At 41.0% G+C, this 20,503-nt stretch overlaps 1 protein-coding gene across 2 annotated transcripts in view; it reads right to left on the bottom strand.

Annotated features, from left to right (window-relative positions):
* Positions 1-259: 259 nt before the first annotated feature.
* rsph10b (radial spoke head 10 homolog B) overlaps positions 260-20,503 on the bottom strand; it is an 85,963-nt gene continuing 65,719 nt past the window's right edge. The window contains exons 15-18 of one of the 2 annotated variants that reach the window (XM_072559812.1): positions 19,510-19,573; positions 6,803-6,937; positions 4,266-4,527; positions 260-1,326 (exon numbers count right to left, since the gene is read on the bottom strand). In XM_072559812.1, the coding sequence (XP_072415913.1) occupies positions 1,137-1,326; positions 4,266-4,527; positions 6,803-6,937; positions 19,510-19,573 (651 nt within the window). In that variant the 3' untranslated portion in view covers positions 260-1,136. The remainder of the gene's footprint in view (positions 1,327-4,265; positions 4,528-6,802; positions 6,938-19,509; positions 19,574-20,503) is intronic. The other variant, XM_072559811.1, reaches the window with a different exon arrangement.

The following is a 20,503-nucleotide window of genomic DNA, read 5'->3' as shown; positions in this document are numbered from 1 at the left end:
CACTAGCAGAATTTAATGAAGTTAAAAGTAATTGTAAGGCATAAGGAGAAACCAAAATAAACTTACCAGGGTTTCAAACCTTCTATCACATTAAGATGTTTGGGTTTTACAAGCATCAAGGCACTGTCGCGGTGGTCTTTGCTGATATTGTAGAGCTTAAGGGTTCCTTGTGCAATGTGGGGTGAATACTCAGGTCTTCCTTGGACAACAAGAAATTTTAATAGAAGTAATTTTGCAAGATGGACCTGGGCCTCTAATATTCAATGGGCTCTTTCTGCTGGACTGAAGTCAATGCAATAATGGAGGTTAATATTATGTTGCACCACCAATAGCTTTTGTCCCCTGTAAGTCTCTGCTGACATTTAAAGATTGAAGATAAGGGTCAACAATTTTAAAATTACCTTGGTAGAAGTCAGGAGGTAATACTTCAAAGGTTTAATCCTCTCATGTCCTATTTACATTGGGCATTGGTTTGGGGTAGAATGAAAATTCCATACAAGGAGCTTCTTTTGTGCGATGTTCTTGTCACTCCTCAAAAATTTATTTTGCCAAAAAAGTAACATTTCAACAAGGCCAAACAGTTAAAATCTAACAATAACCTAAATAAATAAAAAAAGCAGCAATCTCAAATCAAATTTGACAATCAGCCATAGGTAATATCAACAGGTAAGCAAATGGTTTTTGAAACATGTTAGTGTAAGAATTGGCTTATAGGTAGAGAGGAAGGTAGATAGATTTTGGGAGGGAATTCCAGAGCTCAGGGCCAAGCACCTGAAGGCATAGCCTCAATGGTCTAGAGCTTAAAACCAAAGATGTACGAGAAGATAGAAAATGGTGCATTGTAAATATCCCTGAAGATTATAGAATTGGAGAAGATTACAGAAAAGGAAAGAGATGAAGTGTGGAGGAATTTCAGTACTAATAATTATTAATCACAGCATGGCTTGCACTGAGATAGATTTTGGTGCATTGTCCTTAGTTTGACCTATGGTTAAAACCGTTGCAAAAGAAAACTATTGATTACCGACATTTGATTTTACATTTCAGCAAAATATTAAAAGATGGCCTGGTTTCATCGACTGTGAAAATATAATTTTGAGGTTTCATAAATTCTGCCAAGTTAATACAAAACTTGTTCATAGAGACTTTTTCTTTTTTTTGTTTCCACTACCTTTTCTACTTGGCACTAAATGGGCAACTTCTGTGGGTGTTTTCTGCACTGGATGAGTGGGTTTATCATTATCCTCACTTTGTTCTCCAGGACTTTGTACAATCAGAAGCAAATCAGTGTCCTCTTGTTCTAGTTTCGTGGCTTCTTCTTTCAATCTATAATGACATCAGAACAAATTACCATCAGAACAAGTTGCAATGTAATTGAGGTACTTTACAGAGCTATGCAGATGTCAGTTAATATCAAATCCAAACGGGCAACACCTTAATTTATTAAAGTAATGAAATAAAGGCTTTGAGTGCAAGAGCCAATAATAATAATTTGTGCAAAGCAGTGAGACCAAAGTTAAAGGAGTGTGTGCAGTGTTAGACAGTCACACCATGTAAAAGACATTAAAGTCACAGAAAGTTCAAATCTTGATTCATCAGGATGACACTGCACAAAAATCTATAGCTGTGAGGAGAGATTTGAGTTATTCCCACTGGAGTCACATGTCATTCAGATTAGGTGAGGGCAGCAGTTTTCCTTCCCTAGTGTGAACTATCTACGTTTTTATAAGCATCAAGCTTCTGTGGTTATTTTTCTGGCACCAGTTTATAGGGGTCCAGATTTTTGAAATGAGTTTCAGGATGGAATATGAATTACAATATGGAATTTAACTTCTACCAAGACAACTTACAAACTTGAATCACATGACCTTTGAGCTATTAGTCTAGGACTAAACTGATAGGCTACCCTATTCAGATATGATAAATCTATCAGATCATAATACCACAAAATATTGGAGCAGAATTAGGCCACTTAGCTCATCAAGTCTGCTCCACCATTGGATTATGGCTGATGTGTTTCTCAACCCCATTCTCCCCATTACCCTTGATCCCTCAGTAATCAAGAATCTGTCTACCCCAGTCTTAAATACACTCAATGACTTGGCCTCTACAGTCATGTGTGGAAAATAATTTCACAGATTAATCACCCATTGGCTGAAGAAAGTGTTCTTGATCTCAGTTGTAAAGGGTTGTCCCTCCACTCTGATGCTGTGCCCTTGAGTCTCAGTCTCTCCTACTAATGGAAACATCTTCTCTATATCCACTCTATCCAGGCCTCTCAGTATTCTGTAAGTTTCAATGAGATTCTCCATCCGTTAAACTCCATGGATGACAGTCCCAGAGTCCTCAACCACTCCTCATATGAAAAGTCCTTCATTCCTGGGATCATTCTTACAAACCTTCTCTGGACCTCCTCTGATGCCAGCACATCCTCTCTTAGATAATGTGCCAAACATTGCTCACAATATTCCAAACACAGTCTGACCAAAGCTTCGACCTCAGCAGTACATTCCTGCTCTTGTTTTCTTGCCCTCTCAAAAGGAATGCTAAAATTGCATTTTTCATCTTAACTGCCAACTGAACTTCCATGTTAACCTTAAAAAATTCTGAAAAGCACTCCTAAGTCCCTTTGTGCTTCATATTTCTGAGGCCTTTCCCCAATTAGAATATAGCCTACACCTCCATTCTTTTTATCAAAATGCATAACCTCACAATTTCCCACATTATACTACATCCGCTGCAGCCTCCCTGCTTCCTCAACACTACCTGTCCCTCCAGCTATCTTTGTGTCATCTGCAAAATTAGCAATGACACCTTCAGTTCCTTTGTCCAGATCATTAATGTGCAATGGAATAGTTCTGGTCCCAAAACCGATCCTGGTGGAACTCTACTAGTCACAGGCTGCCATCCAGAGAAAAAGCCTTTTATCCCACTCTGTGCCTTCTGTCATCAGTCAATCCTCTTTCCATGCAGTACCTACCCCTATAGCTCTTACCTGATTTAGCAGTCTCCTATGCAGCACCTTGTCAAACACCTTCTGAAAATCCAAATCGACCATGTCCACTGACTCTCTTTCGTGTAACTTGCTTGTTACCTCCTCAAAGAATCTAACAAATTTGTCAGGTATGATTGCGCCTTAATGAAACCATGCTGACTCAGCCCTATTTTACTATGCATTTCCAAGTACTCCACAATTTCATTCTTAATAATGTACTAAAATCTTACAAACGACCAAGATCAGGCTAACCAGCCCATAGTTTCCTATCTTCTGCCTCCCTTCCTTCTTAAACAAGGGTGTTACATTAGCTATTTTCAAATCCTTTGGGATTTTCTTTGAATCTAGTGATTCCTAGAAGATCACCACCAATACGCCTACAATTTCTTCACCTATCTCCTTCAGAACTCTCAGGTGTAGGTGCTCTGATCCAGATTATGTATCCACCTTCAGAACCTTCAGCTTCGCAGTCCTTTCTCCTTAGTGATGACCACTGCATTAACCTCTGCCCCTGACTCTCTTGAAGTTCTGGTATGCTCCTTGTGTCTTCCACTGAGAAAACTGATGCAAAATACCTATTCAGTTCATCTGCCATTTCTTTGTTCCCCATTACTACACTTCCACCCTAATCTTCCAGTGGTCCAATGTCCACTCTTGCCTGTCTCTAACATTTTATATACCTAAAAGAGCTCTTGTAATTGTCTTTTATATTACTGGCCAGCTTATATCATATTTCCCTCTCTTATTGCTTTTTCTAGTTATGCTCTGCTGGTTTGTAAAGACTTCCCAATCCTCTGCCTTCCCACTAATCTTCACCACATTGTATGCTTTTTCTTTTGCTTTTATGCTGTCCCTGACTTCCCATGTCAGCTATGGTTGCCTCGTACACCCCTTAATATGTTTTTTCTTTCTTGGGATGAATTTCTGCTGTGCCTCCTGAATTATCCCCAGAAACTCCTGCCATCGCTGCTCCACTTTCTTCCCTGCTAGACTCCCCCTCCAATCAACTCTGACCAGCTCCCTCCCTCCCTTATGCTTTGTAGTTATCTTTACCAGAAGGGAATGAGCAAGCAAACATCCCTACAATCTCTTATCTATCAGACTCTCACCTTTAACAAGCCCCAATGCAAGGGAATCCATGCTTTGTGAGAACCTTTTATTTTAGATATAACCAAGATGGATGCACAGAACCATCTCTCTCAGTTCCTAACAATAGCTTATGAGAATTGGGAATAATCAACTGTCTCGTAGAAAACATGGTGAGACAGACCTAGCTCTTGTTGCAGCCTTTATCTTTGCCTGGCGAGCCAGCTCATTCTGTCGCACGATGTCCCTCTTTGCCTCCACTTTCAGAACTTCAGCATGATCATGGGCTGGAAACAACCTCTTCACAAAGAAGAAATAAACTTGGCTCAACCACAATTCCAGCTCAGCACCCGACTTGATTGGAGACATTTCTTCTGGAATGTTTTCTAGAGGGGTCTTTTCTGAAGGAGCTTTTTCTTCTGGAATGTTTTCAGAAGGGTTCTTTTCTGACATTTTGTTTTAACAAAAAGAAAAGAACAAAAATTGAAAGTTTATTTATGCAGATAAAAATGCATGCCTGAACAATCCTTTTTAAGGGATTTAAGTCACAGAACTTGAACAACTGGCTTCATGTGGACTTTGACATTAATGATTTCTGATTATTATTGTAATTTATAACATTTACAGTTCAACTGTCCCCATCTGTCTAGCAGAATACTGTTTTTGTAATCAAAGATTGCAGTGAGGCAAACACATTACAAAAGTTTATCAAGGATGGTTTATTCTACATAATAAATTTGTTCTTTTTTATGTGGATTATCTCTTTGCCATTCATTATCTGTAGAAATTGATACAACAGTCGTGAGGAATCTGTCATGAGACAGGTGTCTGTTTAGTTGGAGTATAAAGAGGGAATGATATTTTATGATTATCTTTTCACTTTTATTAAAATTACCAAGTGAAGGACAGTGTAAATGGGAGTCTTTCCTTCTGCATTGTTGGTGGCTGAAGCATAAATCCTACATCTGGTGCAAATTGTTATTACTAAGAAGATCAGACACACCAGACAGGATTTTAACCATAACACACTGTTCCTGATGGCAAGACAGGGAATTCAGTGCCTACACTTATAATTAAAATTTAAAGTGCAAGTGGAAAGCATGGGAAACATGTGTGATCAGGTTGTGGGAGAAGCTTCTCAGCGCTGAAACCTTCTGTCAGCTGACAATGTAGCTGGTACAGGTAAGTTATAAAAAAGCCTCCTGGTTAAGAGGGAGATTCTTTATTGTGGCCACAGCTTTCCTGCCCAACTTCATTGCAATCAACATAAAAGTGCAGAAGTGGCAGGAGTGCTTTCCAAATTTGATTTTTGTTTGTAGATATTTCACATAATGTTGGTTTCAAATATGTGTTTTTGTATTACATGCTACTCTGTGGGATATGGGTGAATTCACAGGATCAACTGTCCCTAACTTATATGCATGGTAAAGGATATTGCCTAAGATCACTTTTAATGGAGATAATTGAAATGTTGTAGGTGAACTCAAAGTCTTGTAAGGATTCTGCCAGCCAACACCCTGAAATGGACGTACTGTGAACAATACTGATGCCACCCTTTGAGGCACCTCATTTTCTTACTTCGACCACCATCTACTTCACTGGGATGCCAGGCTCTCCTTCCTTCTACTCCTCCATAGCCATCCTGTCCTCCCCACTTGCACACCTCCACATCCCTGACCCCACTCTGCATCTCACCAACTCCGTCATCACTGACTGATACTGTATCATATGGGGAACTCACCACAGCATAATGTGAGGCCTGATACCCTAGAAACATAATGTGAGGTCTGATACCCTAGAAACATAGCAGTGATTTCATGTCTGCTGTTCAACCCATCATCTGGAAATTGAAATTTCTGCTCCTGCATTATTCAGTGTCCACGTTAAATGCTTCTCACTCTTACACGCTCCATAAAATCCTCCTCATGTCCCCTCTTACCCACCTCCTTTTTGGACCTTAATACATACTCCGATAAAGGCATTTCCAATGTTGCTTGTGACTATGCTTCTCACCAGCTTTGCCTTCTCACAGTGCTCAGAGGCTTCGTGAGCAATTGTTGGAAACTTTCAACTCAGTCGGCTGGATGTCCAGTTTGTGAACAGTGTGGGTTCAAATCTGACACTAGCTGAGGTTGCCATGAAGGACTCTCCTTCTCAACCTCTCCCCTTGCCTGAGATGTGGTGACCCTTAGGTTAAATCACCACAAGTTGTCTCTCTCTCTCTCTCTAATGAAAGGGTAGATCTATGGTCTGTAAGACTTTAGCGACTTCATCCTTTACCTATGTATTTCAATTGCTACTGTGGAGGGTGGGACTGAAGTCCTATCCCAGAAGGAAAGTTCCTGATTGTGGAAACCTGCACGTAGTTAAGGGTGGCACATTGGTTTAGTGGTTAGCACTGCTGCCTCATAGCACCAGGGACCTGGGTTCAATTCCCACTTTGGGCAACTATCTGTGTGGAGTTTCCACATTCTCCCTGTGTCTGTATGGGTTTCCTCCAGGTGCTCTGGTTTCTTCTCACATTCAAAAAGATGTGTAAGCCAGGTGAATTGGCCATGCTAGTCAGGAGTAAATGTAAGGAAATGAGTCTAGGTGGGTTACTCTTCAGAGGGTTGGTGTGGGCTTGTTGGGACAAAGGGCCTGTTTCCGTACTGTAGGGAATCTAATCTAATAAATATAAAATTTCAAGTGTGTAAACGAAAACAACTTCACTGCACTCACCTATTTCACTCAGAGGGACTTCGGATAGCTTTTTGTTACTTTCCATTGAAGGTGCCGATTGAGCTATTCTTTGACTTTGTTCCTCATCTTTTGGAGCATTCTTTGCAGAGTTTGTACCTGCTTTACCATGATTTGCTGGAATCAGTAAGAAATAATTATTAGCACCTATAAATGACTTGTGCAACATCCATAAGCATGCAAATGCTGGAGATCAGAGTCAAGACTGTAATACTGGAAAAGCAAGGCAGGTCAGGCAATATTCGAGGAGCAGGAGAATCGACATTTCGGGCATAAGGCCTTCATTAGCAAAGAGGCTTGTGGGCTGGGGGGGTTGAGAGATAAGTGGGAGAGAGGGGTAGGGCTAGGGGAAGGTATCTGGGAATGTGATAGGTAGATGAAGGTCCAGGTGAACGTGATAGGTCAGAGGGGAGGGTGGAGTGGATGGGTGGGAGGGAAGGAAGGTGGGACAGGTAGGACCAGACAAGGAGGTGGTACCAAGTTGGAGGCTTCGGATTGGGATAAGTTGGGGTGAGGGGAAATGACGAAACTGGTGAAATCCACATCGATCCTGTGTGGTTGGTGGAAGATGAGGCATTTTTCCTCCACTCATCAGGTGGTAAGAGTTTGGTGATGGAGGAGGCCCAGGACCTACATGGCCTTGGTGGAGTGGGACAGGGAGATAAAATATTCAGCCACAGGGCATTGGGGTTGGTTGGTGTGGGTGTCCCACAGATGTTCTCTGAAAGGATCCGCAAGTTAGCGTCCTGTCTCCCTGATGTAGAGGAAACCACATCGGGTGCAATAGATACAGTAGATAACGTGCGTGGAAGTACATGTAAATTTCTGTCAGATGTAGAAAGATCCTTTGGGGTTTTATAGGGAGGTTTGAGAGGGGAGGTGTGGGCACAGGTTTTACACCCTGCAGTGGCAGGGAAAGATGCTGGGGGGGGGGGGGGGGGGGGGGGAGAGGTGAGTGGGTATGTACCAACCACAGCCTCTAACTTTATGGTCTGAGAATGCCGCACCACCTGATTCTATGTCTGCCCCAAGAGTCACAAACCTGACTGCCCTAGTCAACCCATTGTCTCAGCCTGCTCCTGTCTCACCAAACTCATCTCTGCATACCTTGTTACCGTCCTGCCTCACCCCCACCCCACAGTCCAGGAACTCCCCATCTATGTTCGGGACACCACTCACACCCTATACCTCCTCCAAGACATTTGATTCTCCCCCCTCATATGCCTTATCTTCACCATGGACATCCAGTCCCTCTATGCATCTATCCGCCACGACGAAGATCTCCATCTCGGACACCTCCCTCCCCTTCCTGGATCTCTCCATCTCCATCTCTAGTGACCAACTGAACACAGACATGTATTACAAATCCACCGACTCCCACAGCTACCTGGACTACACCTTCTCCCACCCTACCTCCTGTAAAAATGCCATCCCTTATTCCCAATTCCTCCACTTACGCCGCATGTGCTTCCAGGAGGATCAATTCCACCATAGAACATTCCAGATGGCATCCTTCTTCAAAGACCACAATTTCACCTCCCACGTGGTTGACGATGCCCTCCAATGCATCTCCTCCCCTCCAACCGCAACAGTGACGAACCACTCTGGTCCTCACCTTCCACCTCACCAACCTTCACATACATCGCATCATCCTCCACCACATGCGCCACCTACATGCAGACCCCGTTACTAGGGATATATTTCCCTCCCTACAACTATCTGCATTCTGGACAGACCATTCCCTCTGTGACTCCCTCGTCAGATGCACATCTCCCCCACCCCTGGCACCTTGCCCTGTCACCGCAGGAAGTGCAAAACCTGAGCCCACACCTCCCCCCTCACCTCCGTCCAAGGCTCCAAAGCATCCTTCTATGTCCAACAGAAATTTACCTGTACTTCCACGCATGTTATCTACTGTATTAGTTGCGCCTAATGTTTTTTCCTCTACATCAGGGAGACAGGACGCCAACTTGCGGATCCTTTCAGAGAACATCTGTGGGACACCTGCACCAACCAACCCCACCACTGTGGCTGAACATTTTATCTCCCCGTCCCACTCCACCAAGGACATGCAGGTCCTGGGCCTCCTCCATCACCAAACCCTTACCATCCGAAGCCTGGAGGAAGAACACCTCAACTTCCACCTTGGACCCTGCAACCACACGGGATCAGTGTGGATTTCACCAGATTCCTCATTTCCCCTCCCCCCACCTTATCCCAGTCCGAAGCATCCACCTCAGAACTGCCTCCTTGACCAGTCCTACCTGTCCATTTTCCTTCCTTCCCATCCACCCGCTCCACCCTCCCCTCCAATCTATCACTTCCACCCGCACCTTCATCTACCTATCACATTCCCAGCTACCTTCCCCCAGCCCCAGCCCCATCTCATTTATCTCTCAGTACCACTGGCCCACAAGGCTCATTCCTGATGAAGACTTTACGCTGAAACGTCGATTCTCCTGCTCCTCGGATGCTTGCCTGACCTGCTGTGCTTATCCAGCACCACAGTTTTGATTCATAAGCTTGCACCAATATAATGAAAACATTAGAATATAGAAAGCATGAACAAGATGGCTCATATAATACCTTGATACTGCTCCATCATTCAATATTTTATTTAAAGATGTTTAAAATATATTTATTTAAAATATTTTAAGTAGATCTTTTATTTCAATTTAATCTTTCCATACATCCACTGAGCCCTTGATTCTCTTAATGACAAGTGTCTTGAAGATACTCAATAATTGAACTTTCACAGCAGCTATTTAGGCAAGAAAATTCCAAAAAATCACAACTGTCTGAGAGAAGATATTTCTTTTTCATGTTTAATTGAAAAATAGACTTTTCAGCCCAATGAGCCTGTTGTACCATTTAATTAGGTCGTGGCTGATGTGACGAAGCTGTTTCTTTAACAAGGTTATGCTTATAGAGGTTTTTTTTAAGAGCGGTCTTAAATGACACAAGCTCGGAAAAGTCTGGGGGTTGAAGGGTTTTAGGGCCAATTTGTTTATAGGTAACAGCTATTGCTCAGGCAGAAGGCTTTCCAGTTTAAAAAATACACTTGTATAATGAAAGGAGAGTGGCCAGATCTCCCAGCTCAGCTTTTCTCTGGTTTGGTTTTTTTAAAACAGAAATGTGGAAAAGGTGCTGGACCTAGAAACAAGTCCAGGCTGGTACTCTCCCTCTAACTTTTTTTCCTGTGAGAACTTGTTTGATTTTATCTTTTGTGCCAAGGGGTGTTTATGGGGATTGTTGCAAGTATCTGGAACAGCATCATTAAGTTGGGATAGTCTTCTGGGTTTTCAAATATGTCAGCTTAATTGGTATTTTGTTTTCTGTCAGAGTCATAGAGATGTACAGCATGGAAATAGACCCTTTGGTCCAACCCATCCATGCCGACCAGATATCCCAACCCAATCAAGTCCCACCTGCCAGCACCCGACCCATATCCCTCCAAACCCTTCCAATTCATATACCCATCCAAATGCCTCTTAAATGTTGCAATTGTACCATCCTCCACCACATCCTCTGCCAGCTCATTCCATACACGTACCACCCTCTGCGAGAAAAAGTTGCCCCTTAGATCTCTTTTATATCTTTCCCCTCTCACCCTAAACCTATGCCCTCTAGTTCTGGACTCCCCGACCCAAGGGAAAAGACTTTGTCTATTTATTCTATCCATGCCCCTCATAATTTTGTAAACCTCTATAAGGTCACCCCTCAGCCTCCTATGCTCCAAGGAAAACAACCCAGCCTGTTCAGCCTCTCCCTGTAGCTCAGATACCTCAACCCTGGCAACATCCTTGTAAATCCTTTCTGAACGCTTTCAAGTTTCACAACATCTTTCCGATAGGAAGGAGACCAGAATTGCATGCAATATTCCAACAGTGGCCTAACCAAAGTCCTGTACAGCCGCAACATGACCTCCCAACTCCTGTACTCAATACTCTGACCAATAAAGGAAAGCATACCAAACGCCTTCTTCACTATCCTATCTACCTGTGACTACACTTTCAAGGAGTTATGAAGCTGCACTCCAAGGTTCTTTCTGTTTTATTCAGTAATCTTGTAAATAAATTCTGTTTTGTTTAAGACAAAGTGTTTTGACCAGCTGATTATCTCCTGGAATACCCACTATACACCAACTTGAAACAACTAGCAAAGTTAGGGTCCGGGCTGTCTTCTTGAAATGTTTTGAGGGGTCTGGCCTGGTCCATAATAGATTGGGGCTGTTTGCAGGGTTTGTTCTGTAGTTTCAAATTTGGATTAGACTTGTTGCACTTGAAGGCAGCGAGTGGTAGGTGTTAGTGTCTTTTGTTCTGGGTGTTGAATTTGGTTGGTTTAAACTGTGCTTGGGACAGCAATTGTTCTTTCAGTCACCAAAAGTTTTCTGGGAGTGGAAGAAGTGACCTTGGGGGTTTTACAAAAGGTGGTGAAGGCCAAGCTGCTGGAATTAGCAAACAAACTGGAGTTGGAGCTGCCTCCTTCTATGAGAAAAGGAGAGATAACTACAGCAATAGCTCTGCATTTAAATTTACTGGAAACATCGTCAGAATCTTTAGAGATGGCTTAAGATGAATGCAAAAAGATGCATAAAGCATAGAACATTACAGTGCAGTACAGGCCCTTTGGTCCTCAATGTTGCGCCAACTTGTGGAACCAATCTGAAGCCCATCTAACCTACACTATTCCATTATTATCCATATGTTTATCCAATGACCATTTAAATGCTCTTAAAGTTGGCAAGTCTACTACTGTTGCGGGGAGGGCATTCCACGCCCCTACTACTCTCTGAGTAAAGAAACTACCTCTGACATCTGTCTGATATCTTTCACTGCTCAATTTAAAGCTATGTCTCCTCGGGCTAGCCATCACAATAGAGGAAAAAGGCTCTCACTATCCATCCTATCTAACCCTTTGATGATCTTGTATGTCTCAATTAAGTCACCTCTTAACCTTCTTCTCTCTAACAAAAATAGCCTCAAGTACCTCAACCTTTCCTCATAAGACTTTCCCGCCATACCAGGCAACATCTTAGTAAGTCTCCTCTGAACCCTTTCCAAAGCTTCCACATCCTTCCTATAATGCAGTGACCAGAACTGTACGCAAAACTCAGAGTGCGGCTGCACCAGAGTTTTGTACAGCTGCAACATGACCTCATGGCTCCGAAACTCAATCCCTCTACCAATAAGAGTTAACACACCGTATGCCTTCTTAACAACCTTATCAACCTGGGTGGCAACTTTCAGGGATCTATGTACCAAGATCTCTCTACTCAACTACAATACCAAATTTCTTACCAATAGCCCAGTACTCCTTATTCCTATTACTCCTTCCAAAGTGAATCACCTTGCAATTTTCTGCATTAAACTCCATTTGCCACCTCGTAGCCCAGCTGTGCTGCTTATCTATGTCCCTCTGTAACCTGCAACATCCTTCACCACTACCCACAACTCCGCCGGCCTTAGTGTCATCGCAAATTTACTAACCCATCCTGCTAGGCCCTCATGAAAATGACAAACAGCAGTGGCCCCAAAACAGATCCTTGCAGTACACCGCTAGTAACTGAACTCCAGGATGAACATTTCCCATCAACCACATCCTCTGTCTTCTTTCAGCTAGCCAATTTCTGATCCAAACTGCTAAATCACTGCAGCACTGCAACTAAGTAGTGTTTAAACTAAGTAGTGGGGGGGAAGGAAACAAACTGGAAATTCGAGAAGGAAGTTAAAGGGAAAGTGAGAATAAGAGAAGTTAAGAAAGACAGCAGAATCACCGGAGCAGAAAACTCAAGAAAGGATCATACAGTATGGTCAAGTGATATAGGGATTGATACAAAGGGTGAGGGGAGTAACAAATTAAAAATATTATATATGAATGCACGAAGCATAAGAAATAAGGTGGATGAGCTTGAGGCTCAGTTGGAAATTGGCAGGTACGATGTTGTGGGGATAATTGAGATTTGGCTTCAAGTGGACAGGGCCTGGGAAATAAATATTCAAGGTTATACGTGATACCGAAAGGACAGATTGACGGGCAGAGAGGGTGGAGTGACCCTGTTGGTGAGGAATGATATTCCCTTGTGAGGGGGGACATAAACTCAGGAGATTAAGAATCAGTATGGATAGAGCTGAGAAATTCTAAGGGTAGAAAGGCCCTAATGGGAGTTACCTATAGGCCCCCAAACAGTAGTCAGAATGTAGGGTGTAAGTTGAATAAAGAGTTGAAATTGGCCTGTTGCAAAGGTATTACTACAGTTGTTATGGGGGATTTCAACATGTAGGTAGACTGGGAGAATCAGGATGGTACTGGACCCCAAGAAAGAGAGTGCCTCCGAGATGGATTCTTAGAACAGCTTGTACTGGAACCTACCAGGGAGAAGGCAATTCTGGATCTGGTGTTGTGCAGCGAACAGGATTTGATCAGGGTCCTCGAAGTAAAGGAACCATTAGGAGGTAGTGACCATAATATGATAAGTTTTAATCTGCAATTTGAGAGGGAGAAGGAAGAATCGCAAGTGTCAGTATTGCAGTTGAATATAGCTATGGAGCTATGACGAGTTGGCCAAAGTTCAATGTTTCCACACTGTAAGTAATCTAATCTAATCTAAACCTAGCAGGGATGGCAGTGGAACAACAATGACAGACATTTCTGGATATAATGCAGAAGATGCAGGATCAGTTCATTCCAAAGAGGAAGAAAGCTCCTAAGGGGAGGCAGGGGCGGTCATGGCTGATGAGAGAAGTTAAGGACTGTATAAAGATAAAAGAGAAGAAATATAACATAGCAAAGATGAGTGGGAAGCCAGAGGACTGGGAAATCTATAAAGAGCAACAGAAGATAACTAAAAAGGCAATACGCGGAGAAAAAATGAGATACGAAGGCAAATTGGCCAAAAATATAAAGGAGGATCCAGCCCATTCTCTGGCAACGGAACTATTGCATGACACATATCCTGAAATGTTTCCTGACTGTGTGGTAACGAGGTCACAAAGTCATCAGCTGAAGCAGGAGAGATCAAAGAGTACAGATAAGAAAGTTGAAGTGGAATTAGCAGACACCCTGTTTGATCAGATGTTTGAGACAAAGCAGGATCTGATAGATGACAATGTAGACATCTTTAGCTCAGATAAATGAACTGAATTATAGCAGAAAGATGGAAACTTAAAGCAGTTGTATCAAAAAGCATACACAGAAAAGGAATCCAAATGTATTCCTGAATATTATTTCCTTAAAAATGAGGTCTTGATGAGGAAATAGAAACCATCATATATTCAGGCAGATGAGAAATGGGCATAGTTCATCAAATCGAATTGCCAGTGGGGTATAGGAAGGAGGTGTTGCGAGTGGCACATGAGCTACCACTTGAGGGTGATTTAGGAGTGAGGAAAACACAAGCTAAAATACAAAAACATTTTTACTGGCCTGCACTACACAAGGATGTAGTTGAATTTTGCCAGATGTGTCATAATTGTCAGGTAATTGGAAAACCACAGGCGGTAATAAACCCACACTTTTAGTACCTATTCCTGCATTTGAGGAACCTTTTACAAGAGTCTTAGTTGATTCTGTAGGTCTCCTACCTCAAATAAAAAGTGGGAATCAGTATTTGTTAACAATAATGGATGTGTTGACTAGATTTCCAGAGGCTGTCCCATTATGCAATATCACAGCTAAAGGATTGTAGAGGAATTATTAAAATCTTTCACTAGATACAGACTATGACAGAGGTACAATCAGATCAAAAGTCAAACTTCGCATCAAAATTATTCAAGGAAATTATTGACAGCTTAGGAATAAAACAATTCAAATCTACTGCGCACCATTCAGAATCGCAGGGTGAGCTAGAAAGGTGGCATCAGATATTAAAGACCATGCTAAGGGCTTATAGTTAAGACTACCCAGATGATTGTGCTTTTGTGCTTTTTGCCATCAGAGATGTACCAAATGAATTGACCAAATTCAGTCCATTTGAATTAGTTTTTGGGCATGAAGTGAGATGACCGTTAAAATTGATTAAGGAGAAATTGGTAAATCAGAATCCAGAGACCACGTATCTGGGCTATGTGTCAAATTTTAGGGAATGATTAAATATGGCTAGGGAGTTGGCTAGACAGCATTTAAAAGTATCACAGCATACAATGGAACGGAAAGCAGACAAGAAATCAAAAATTCACAATTTTGCAATTGGGGATAACGCACTGATGTTACTTCAAGTGATAGGTGTACCTTTAAAAGCATGGTTTAGTGGACTTTATCAGGTTGAAAGGAAACTGAGTGAGGTGATCTACTTGATAGGGACTCCAGACAGAAAGTAATCTCACAAAGTGTATCATGTGAATATGCTCAAAAGATATTTTGACAGGGACGGAAATCAAGAGGAGAATGTGTTATCGATTACAAAACAGAGGGAAGAACTAAGTTCAGAGGATTCTGAATTAGACATGCCTCAAATTAAATTGGACAATGAGGAAGTTGTCAAAAATTGGGCTAAATTATTGAGTTACTTTCCTGAGGAAAATCAAAATGACTTGAAAGAGTTATTACTGTCATATAGGGAGATATGTGGAAATAAGCTGGGAAGTACTACGCTAATTATGCATGATGTAGATGAAGAAGAAGCTGTTCTGATTAAGCAACATCCTTATAGACATAACTCTCCAAAGTTGGCACAGGTTCAAAAGGAGACTGAACATATACTCCAAGACAACATAATCAAAGTGAGTTACAGTGACTGGAGCTCATCCATAGTAAGGGTGCCAAAACCAGATGGTACTCAACGGTTATGTGTGGCCTATCGCAAAGTCAATGCACTTTCAAAGGCTGATGCATATCTGATTCCGCGTTTAGAAGACTGTGTTGAGAAGGTGGAACACGTAACTTGTTTTTTTATGTTGGACTTGCTCAGAGGATACTGGCAGGTACCTTTGTCAGAAAGAGCAAAGGCAATTTCGGCTTTCGTAATACCGAATGCACTGTGTCAGTTTAAAGTCATGCCATATGACATGAAAAATGCATCGGCCACATTTCAGAGACTAACCAATAAGGTCATTGCTGGATTACCCAACTGTGTCATTTATGTTGTTGATCTGGTAATTTTTAGTCACACATGGAAGGAACATTTGTGACATTTATCAGACTTGTTTGATTGACTTCGGAAGGCAGGCTTGGTGATAAACCTGGCTAAAAGTGAATTTGCCAAAGTCCAAGTCACCTTCCTGGGCCATGTTATTATTACGGACAAATGGCCCCATGGGATGCTAAAACAAAGGTAATTGAGAAGTTTCCGATATCATCGACAAAAAGAGCAGTACTAGGGTTCCTGGGATTGAGCGGATTTTATCTAAAATTTGTACCAAACTTTAGCAGTGTGGCTGCTCCACTCTCTTAATTGCTAAAGATAGGCAAGAAGTTTCAGTGGACAGTGGACTATCAGAAGGCATTTGACAGCCTGAACCGCTATGTTAACCATTCCCCCGGTATTAGCCACACCTAATTACGCAAAGCCATTCAAAGTGCCTATCGATGTGAGTGATGTAGGTGTCGGTATTGTGCTCTTGCAAGAAGACGAAGAGAAGGTAGAAAGACCTATTGGGTATATCTCCAGGAAGTTGAACATTCTTCAGCAAAAATAGTCAACAGTTGAAAAGGAGACTTTGAGCTCGGTGTTGGCATTACAACATTTCAGTGTTTATGCTACTAGTAATGTATCAGAGCCAATCATATACACTGATCATAAACTACTGAAATTTGTGGAGAAATTTAAGGACAAAAATGCCAGACTGTTTAGATGGAACTTGTTGTTATAGCCATTCAATTTGAAAACTGTGCATGTGACAGGACGAGAAGATGTGATTGCCAACACATTGTCAAGACTCAAGTGTGTTCGGTAGCAGGAGTACAACAGACTGAAACAGAATGCAGTTGTGCATGTTTGCATATTTAGTGTCCACATAATGTATATGTGTGTTTTAGGACACTAACAATTTTTAAGGGTTTTAAGATGAAGCCATCTTTGAATATTGATGGTTAATTTGTTTTTAAGGGGGGAGATGTGACAAAGCTGTTCCTTTAACAAGGTTATGCTGTCTTTGGCCTTTTTTTCCAGAGAGTTCGTAAACTTTACAAGTGCTGGAAAGTCTGGGGGTTGAAGGATTTTAGGGTCAATTTGATAATAACTAACAGATAATGCCTGAGGCAGAAGGCTTTCCAGTTTAAAAAAAACACTTGTATAATGAAAGGGGAGTGGTCAGTTCTCCCAGCTCAGCTTTGCTCTGGTTTATTTTTTTTAGTAATGTGAAAAAGCTGCTGGGCCCAGAAGCAAGTCCAGGCTGGTACTCTCTGACTTCTATCTAGTGAGAACTTGTTTGATTTTATTTTTTGTGCCAAGTGGTATTTATGGGGATTGTTGCAAGTATCTGGAACAGCATCATTAAGTTGGGATAGTCTGTTGGGTTTTCGAATAGGCCAGGTTATTTGGTATTCTGTTTTCTGTTCTTTCTGTTTTATTCAGTAACCTTGTAAATAAATTCTGTTTTGTTTAAGACAAAGTGGTTTGACCAGCTGATTATCTCCGGGAATACCCACTATACACCTACTTAAAATAACTAGCAAATTAGGGGCTGGGCTACCTTTTTGAAATGATTTGAGGGGTCTGGCCTGGTCCAAAACACTGATCTGTGGCCTAACACCATATACCTGGCATCTGGGTCCATCTCTCCTGTTTAACAAAAAATGTCATCTATCTCAAATTTAAAAGTAATATCTAGCCTAGCATGAACTTCCATTTGTGGAAGACAGCACCAAACCTGTAACACTCTTTGTATATAGCACTGCTTCTTGAACAGTCTGACTGTAAGTTTTAGATCTCTTTTTGTACAATCTTCATCCAGTGGAAATAGTTTATTTTTACTTTGTCTTTTCCTATTAATGTCTTAAAGACTTTGATCAGCTCACCTCTGAACCTTCTAAATTTTAGAGAAAATAGATTTAATTTGAATAATCTCTCATAACAATTCCTGAAATTCAGGTATCATGTTCTTAAGGAAGTTTTGGTTAGCTACTTTTTCAAATAACGGTAACTTGTCTGATACGTTCTTTTAGAATGTGATAAAGGTTCATGATATGTTATAATTATATTTAGAAACTTGTCTTCTAAAGTGGACAGAACCACATACAGCTTTAATTTTACATTTATTTTTACGTTGTTTAAGTTAGGAAGAAGTTAGTTTCATTTTTGAGTTATGTGAATGGTTACGGGTTATCTAGAAATTTGTTCCTGTGCATTTAAATGAAACTTTTAAAAAAAGCTTTTGAGATGAGTCATTCAGTGCTTTATAAAACAAGGAGTAGAACGGAGAATAAAAAAATTTGGCTGTTGTTCAGCTTAAACGTGTCCAGTAAGACAAGGACACAGAGACAGAAATACTTTTTTTTCCAGAAGGGTAGTGAATGTGGAGGTTACTTTATAAATAACAGAAGCAGGTGATTCAAGGGGGAGAAAAAGCCTGTTACAAAGCAGATCAGTTGGGCAGTATCCAGACTAGTTAAGGCAGGAGAAAAGAAATGCTATGTGGTTTAACTTTAGTAAGAGAAAGCTCCAGAAACAGAAGGCTGCTGAATTAGAGTTTAATTTAGATTGAGAAATAAAAGAGCTGTGTTGGTCGTTTGTTTAAGGGTCTCATGAAGAAACATTAATTAAAGAAGATAATGTCAAGTGAATGCTGAGGCTTTATAGAAATAAACCATGTACAGCCATGTCCTCTAATGAGGAACTTTAAAGTGGAAACAAGGCAACCCTCCAAAGAGATTTGAATATCGGTAAAGTTGTTGTGAAGTTGAAAGGGTTGAATCTTTATTTCTGCTATTTTTAATGAAACTATTTCTTGGGGGTGCCTCAAGAAGTTGGCAATGGCTTTTTTGCCTGCAGTCATTCTCAAAACACAGACCAAGGCTGGGAAAGTGAGTTGTAGATCTTTCTTTCAGGATTCCAGGACACTTTCAGGTCCTCCTGCCTTCTATTTGCTTTCCAAACCCCAAGGCTGGCTACACAGAAATATAATTGCAATACAATAGATAAATATTTGAAAGAGACAAATTTTCAGTTGGGTAAGGTCCCTGGGGAATGGGACTAATTAAATAGCTTTTACAAATGCTCTGCAGGCAAGATCAGCAATTCTGAATCATTCTAACAACCTGGATGAAAACCTGGAAATGCTGTAGGCCATCAATACGTTTATTCAGATCCATGTCATCACTTCATGAAAATGTAAAAACTGTATCATTATGTTCACTTGCGGAGCCTTAACATGTAATTGATAATCTCAGATATCAATGAGATTGATAAAGCAGAAGTACTCCTGTTTCTATCTGTTTCCCACTAGAAAGCTCTCTAAGGGTTCTGACAGGGTTTGTCAATGTCCTAAAGTACGTAAATTGGATGAAAGGCCTTAATAGGTTCAGGGTGCAAGTTCTATTTTTCTTTGTTGTATTTTCTGTGTTGTCCAGTTCATTATCAAATCTGGTTAGAAGTCAGCACTGCTCTAAGCCAAAAACAGGACTCACTAAAGCAATAGTTTCCTCTCCATAATTGAGAAAATGCTGTATTATTTCTTCCCATTTTACCCAGCCCTCTACTCTTCCTCTGAAGGAAACTGGATATTCTGTATGTATCGATATATTAAACTTACCATGATGGGCAGATGATTTCGAAGACTTTTCAGCTGATGTGGTAGGAGCTTTATTTTTCTTCCGCTAAAACAAATGTAAAAGTTAGTTTTTGCCTCATGGTAGTCATTGAAGTCAAAATTTTCTGAAGACAATGGGGCTAATTTTGACTTTGAGTATTGCATAAAATATGCGTCATAGATTACAATTTCTTTGACTTTAATTTACATTGATAGTTCTTCCCTTGATCCCTCCTCTTCCTAATTTATAAGCTGCCCTTTGACAACTTTATTCACATTCAATGGGTTAGCTACCAAATCTATCCTTCTCTATAACAGCAGCTTGAAGTAAAGCCAAACTGTTCACAATCATGACATTAAATTTGATCCTGAGTTGAGTTTCTAACCTTTTATTTACACTAAAACCAGTTATTTCCACCTTTGCAACATCACTCTGACATCACCTCTATCTCAGCTCACCTGACCTTCAAACAATAATTCATGCCTTTACAAGATTTTCCTGAGTGAAAGAAAGTGGAATCTTATTACTTACTAACCTCAAGATAAAATAATAAAAGTTGACATTCAACACATACATGAAGACAAAACAGAAGAATAAAGTTTACAAAGGGGAGAGGGTCGAGTAGAAGGGAAGTTAAAGAATATGCAATTTAAAATGTTCTCAGAATCATTGAGTCGTTATAGTTAAAACTGAGACCACTGCTAATTAGTTGATATTTTGTAGCCCAGCAATCATGAAACTTGTAGAATCCATGAATTCTTAGTAAATACATTCTTCCAGCCCTACTGTTACCTGTCAATTTTCTTGCTGTCTATTTACTGCTTTACCAAGCAGCTCCTAAAATTATGGTTCATTTTTGTATTCTTAAGTTTGGCTCCATTGACTTCCTAAGCTGGATAGACGCAGATGACACTTACATGTCCAATATGTGCAACTTCAGATGCAAGTGCAAATTAGAACACTGACAGTTTTTTGACGTCTTATCCAGGTGACTGG

This window comes from Chiloscyllium punctatum, chromosome 40 (genome assembly GCF_047496795.1).
Source record: "Chiloscyllium punctatum isolate Juve2018m chromosome 40, sChiPun1.3, whole genome shotgun sequence".
Classification (NCBI taxonomy): domain Eukaryota; kingdom Metazoa; phylum Chordata; class Chondrichthyes; order Orectolobiformes; family Hemiscylliidae; genus Chiloscyllium; species Chiloscyllium punctatum.
Note: the sequence above shows the minus strand (reverse complement) of the source record. Positions and strands in the feature narration are given on the sequence as shown.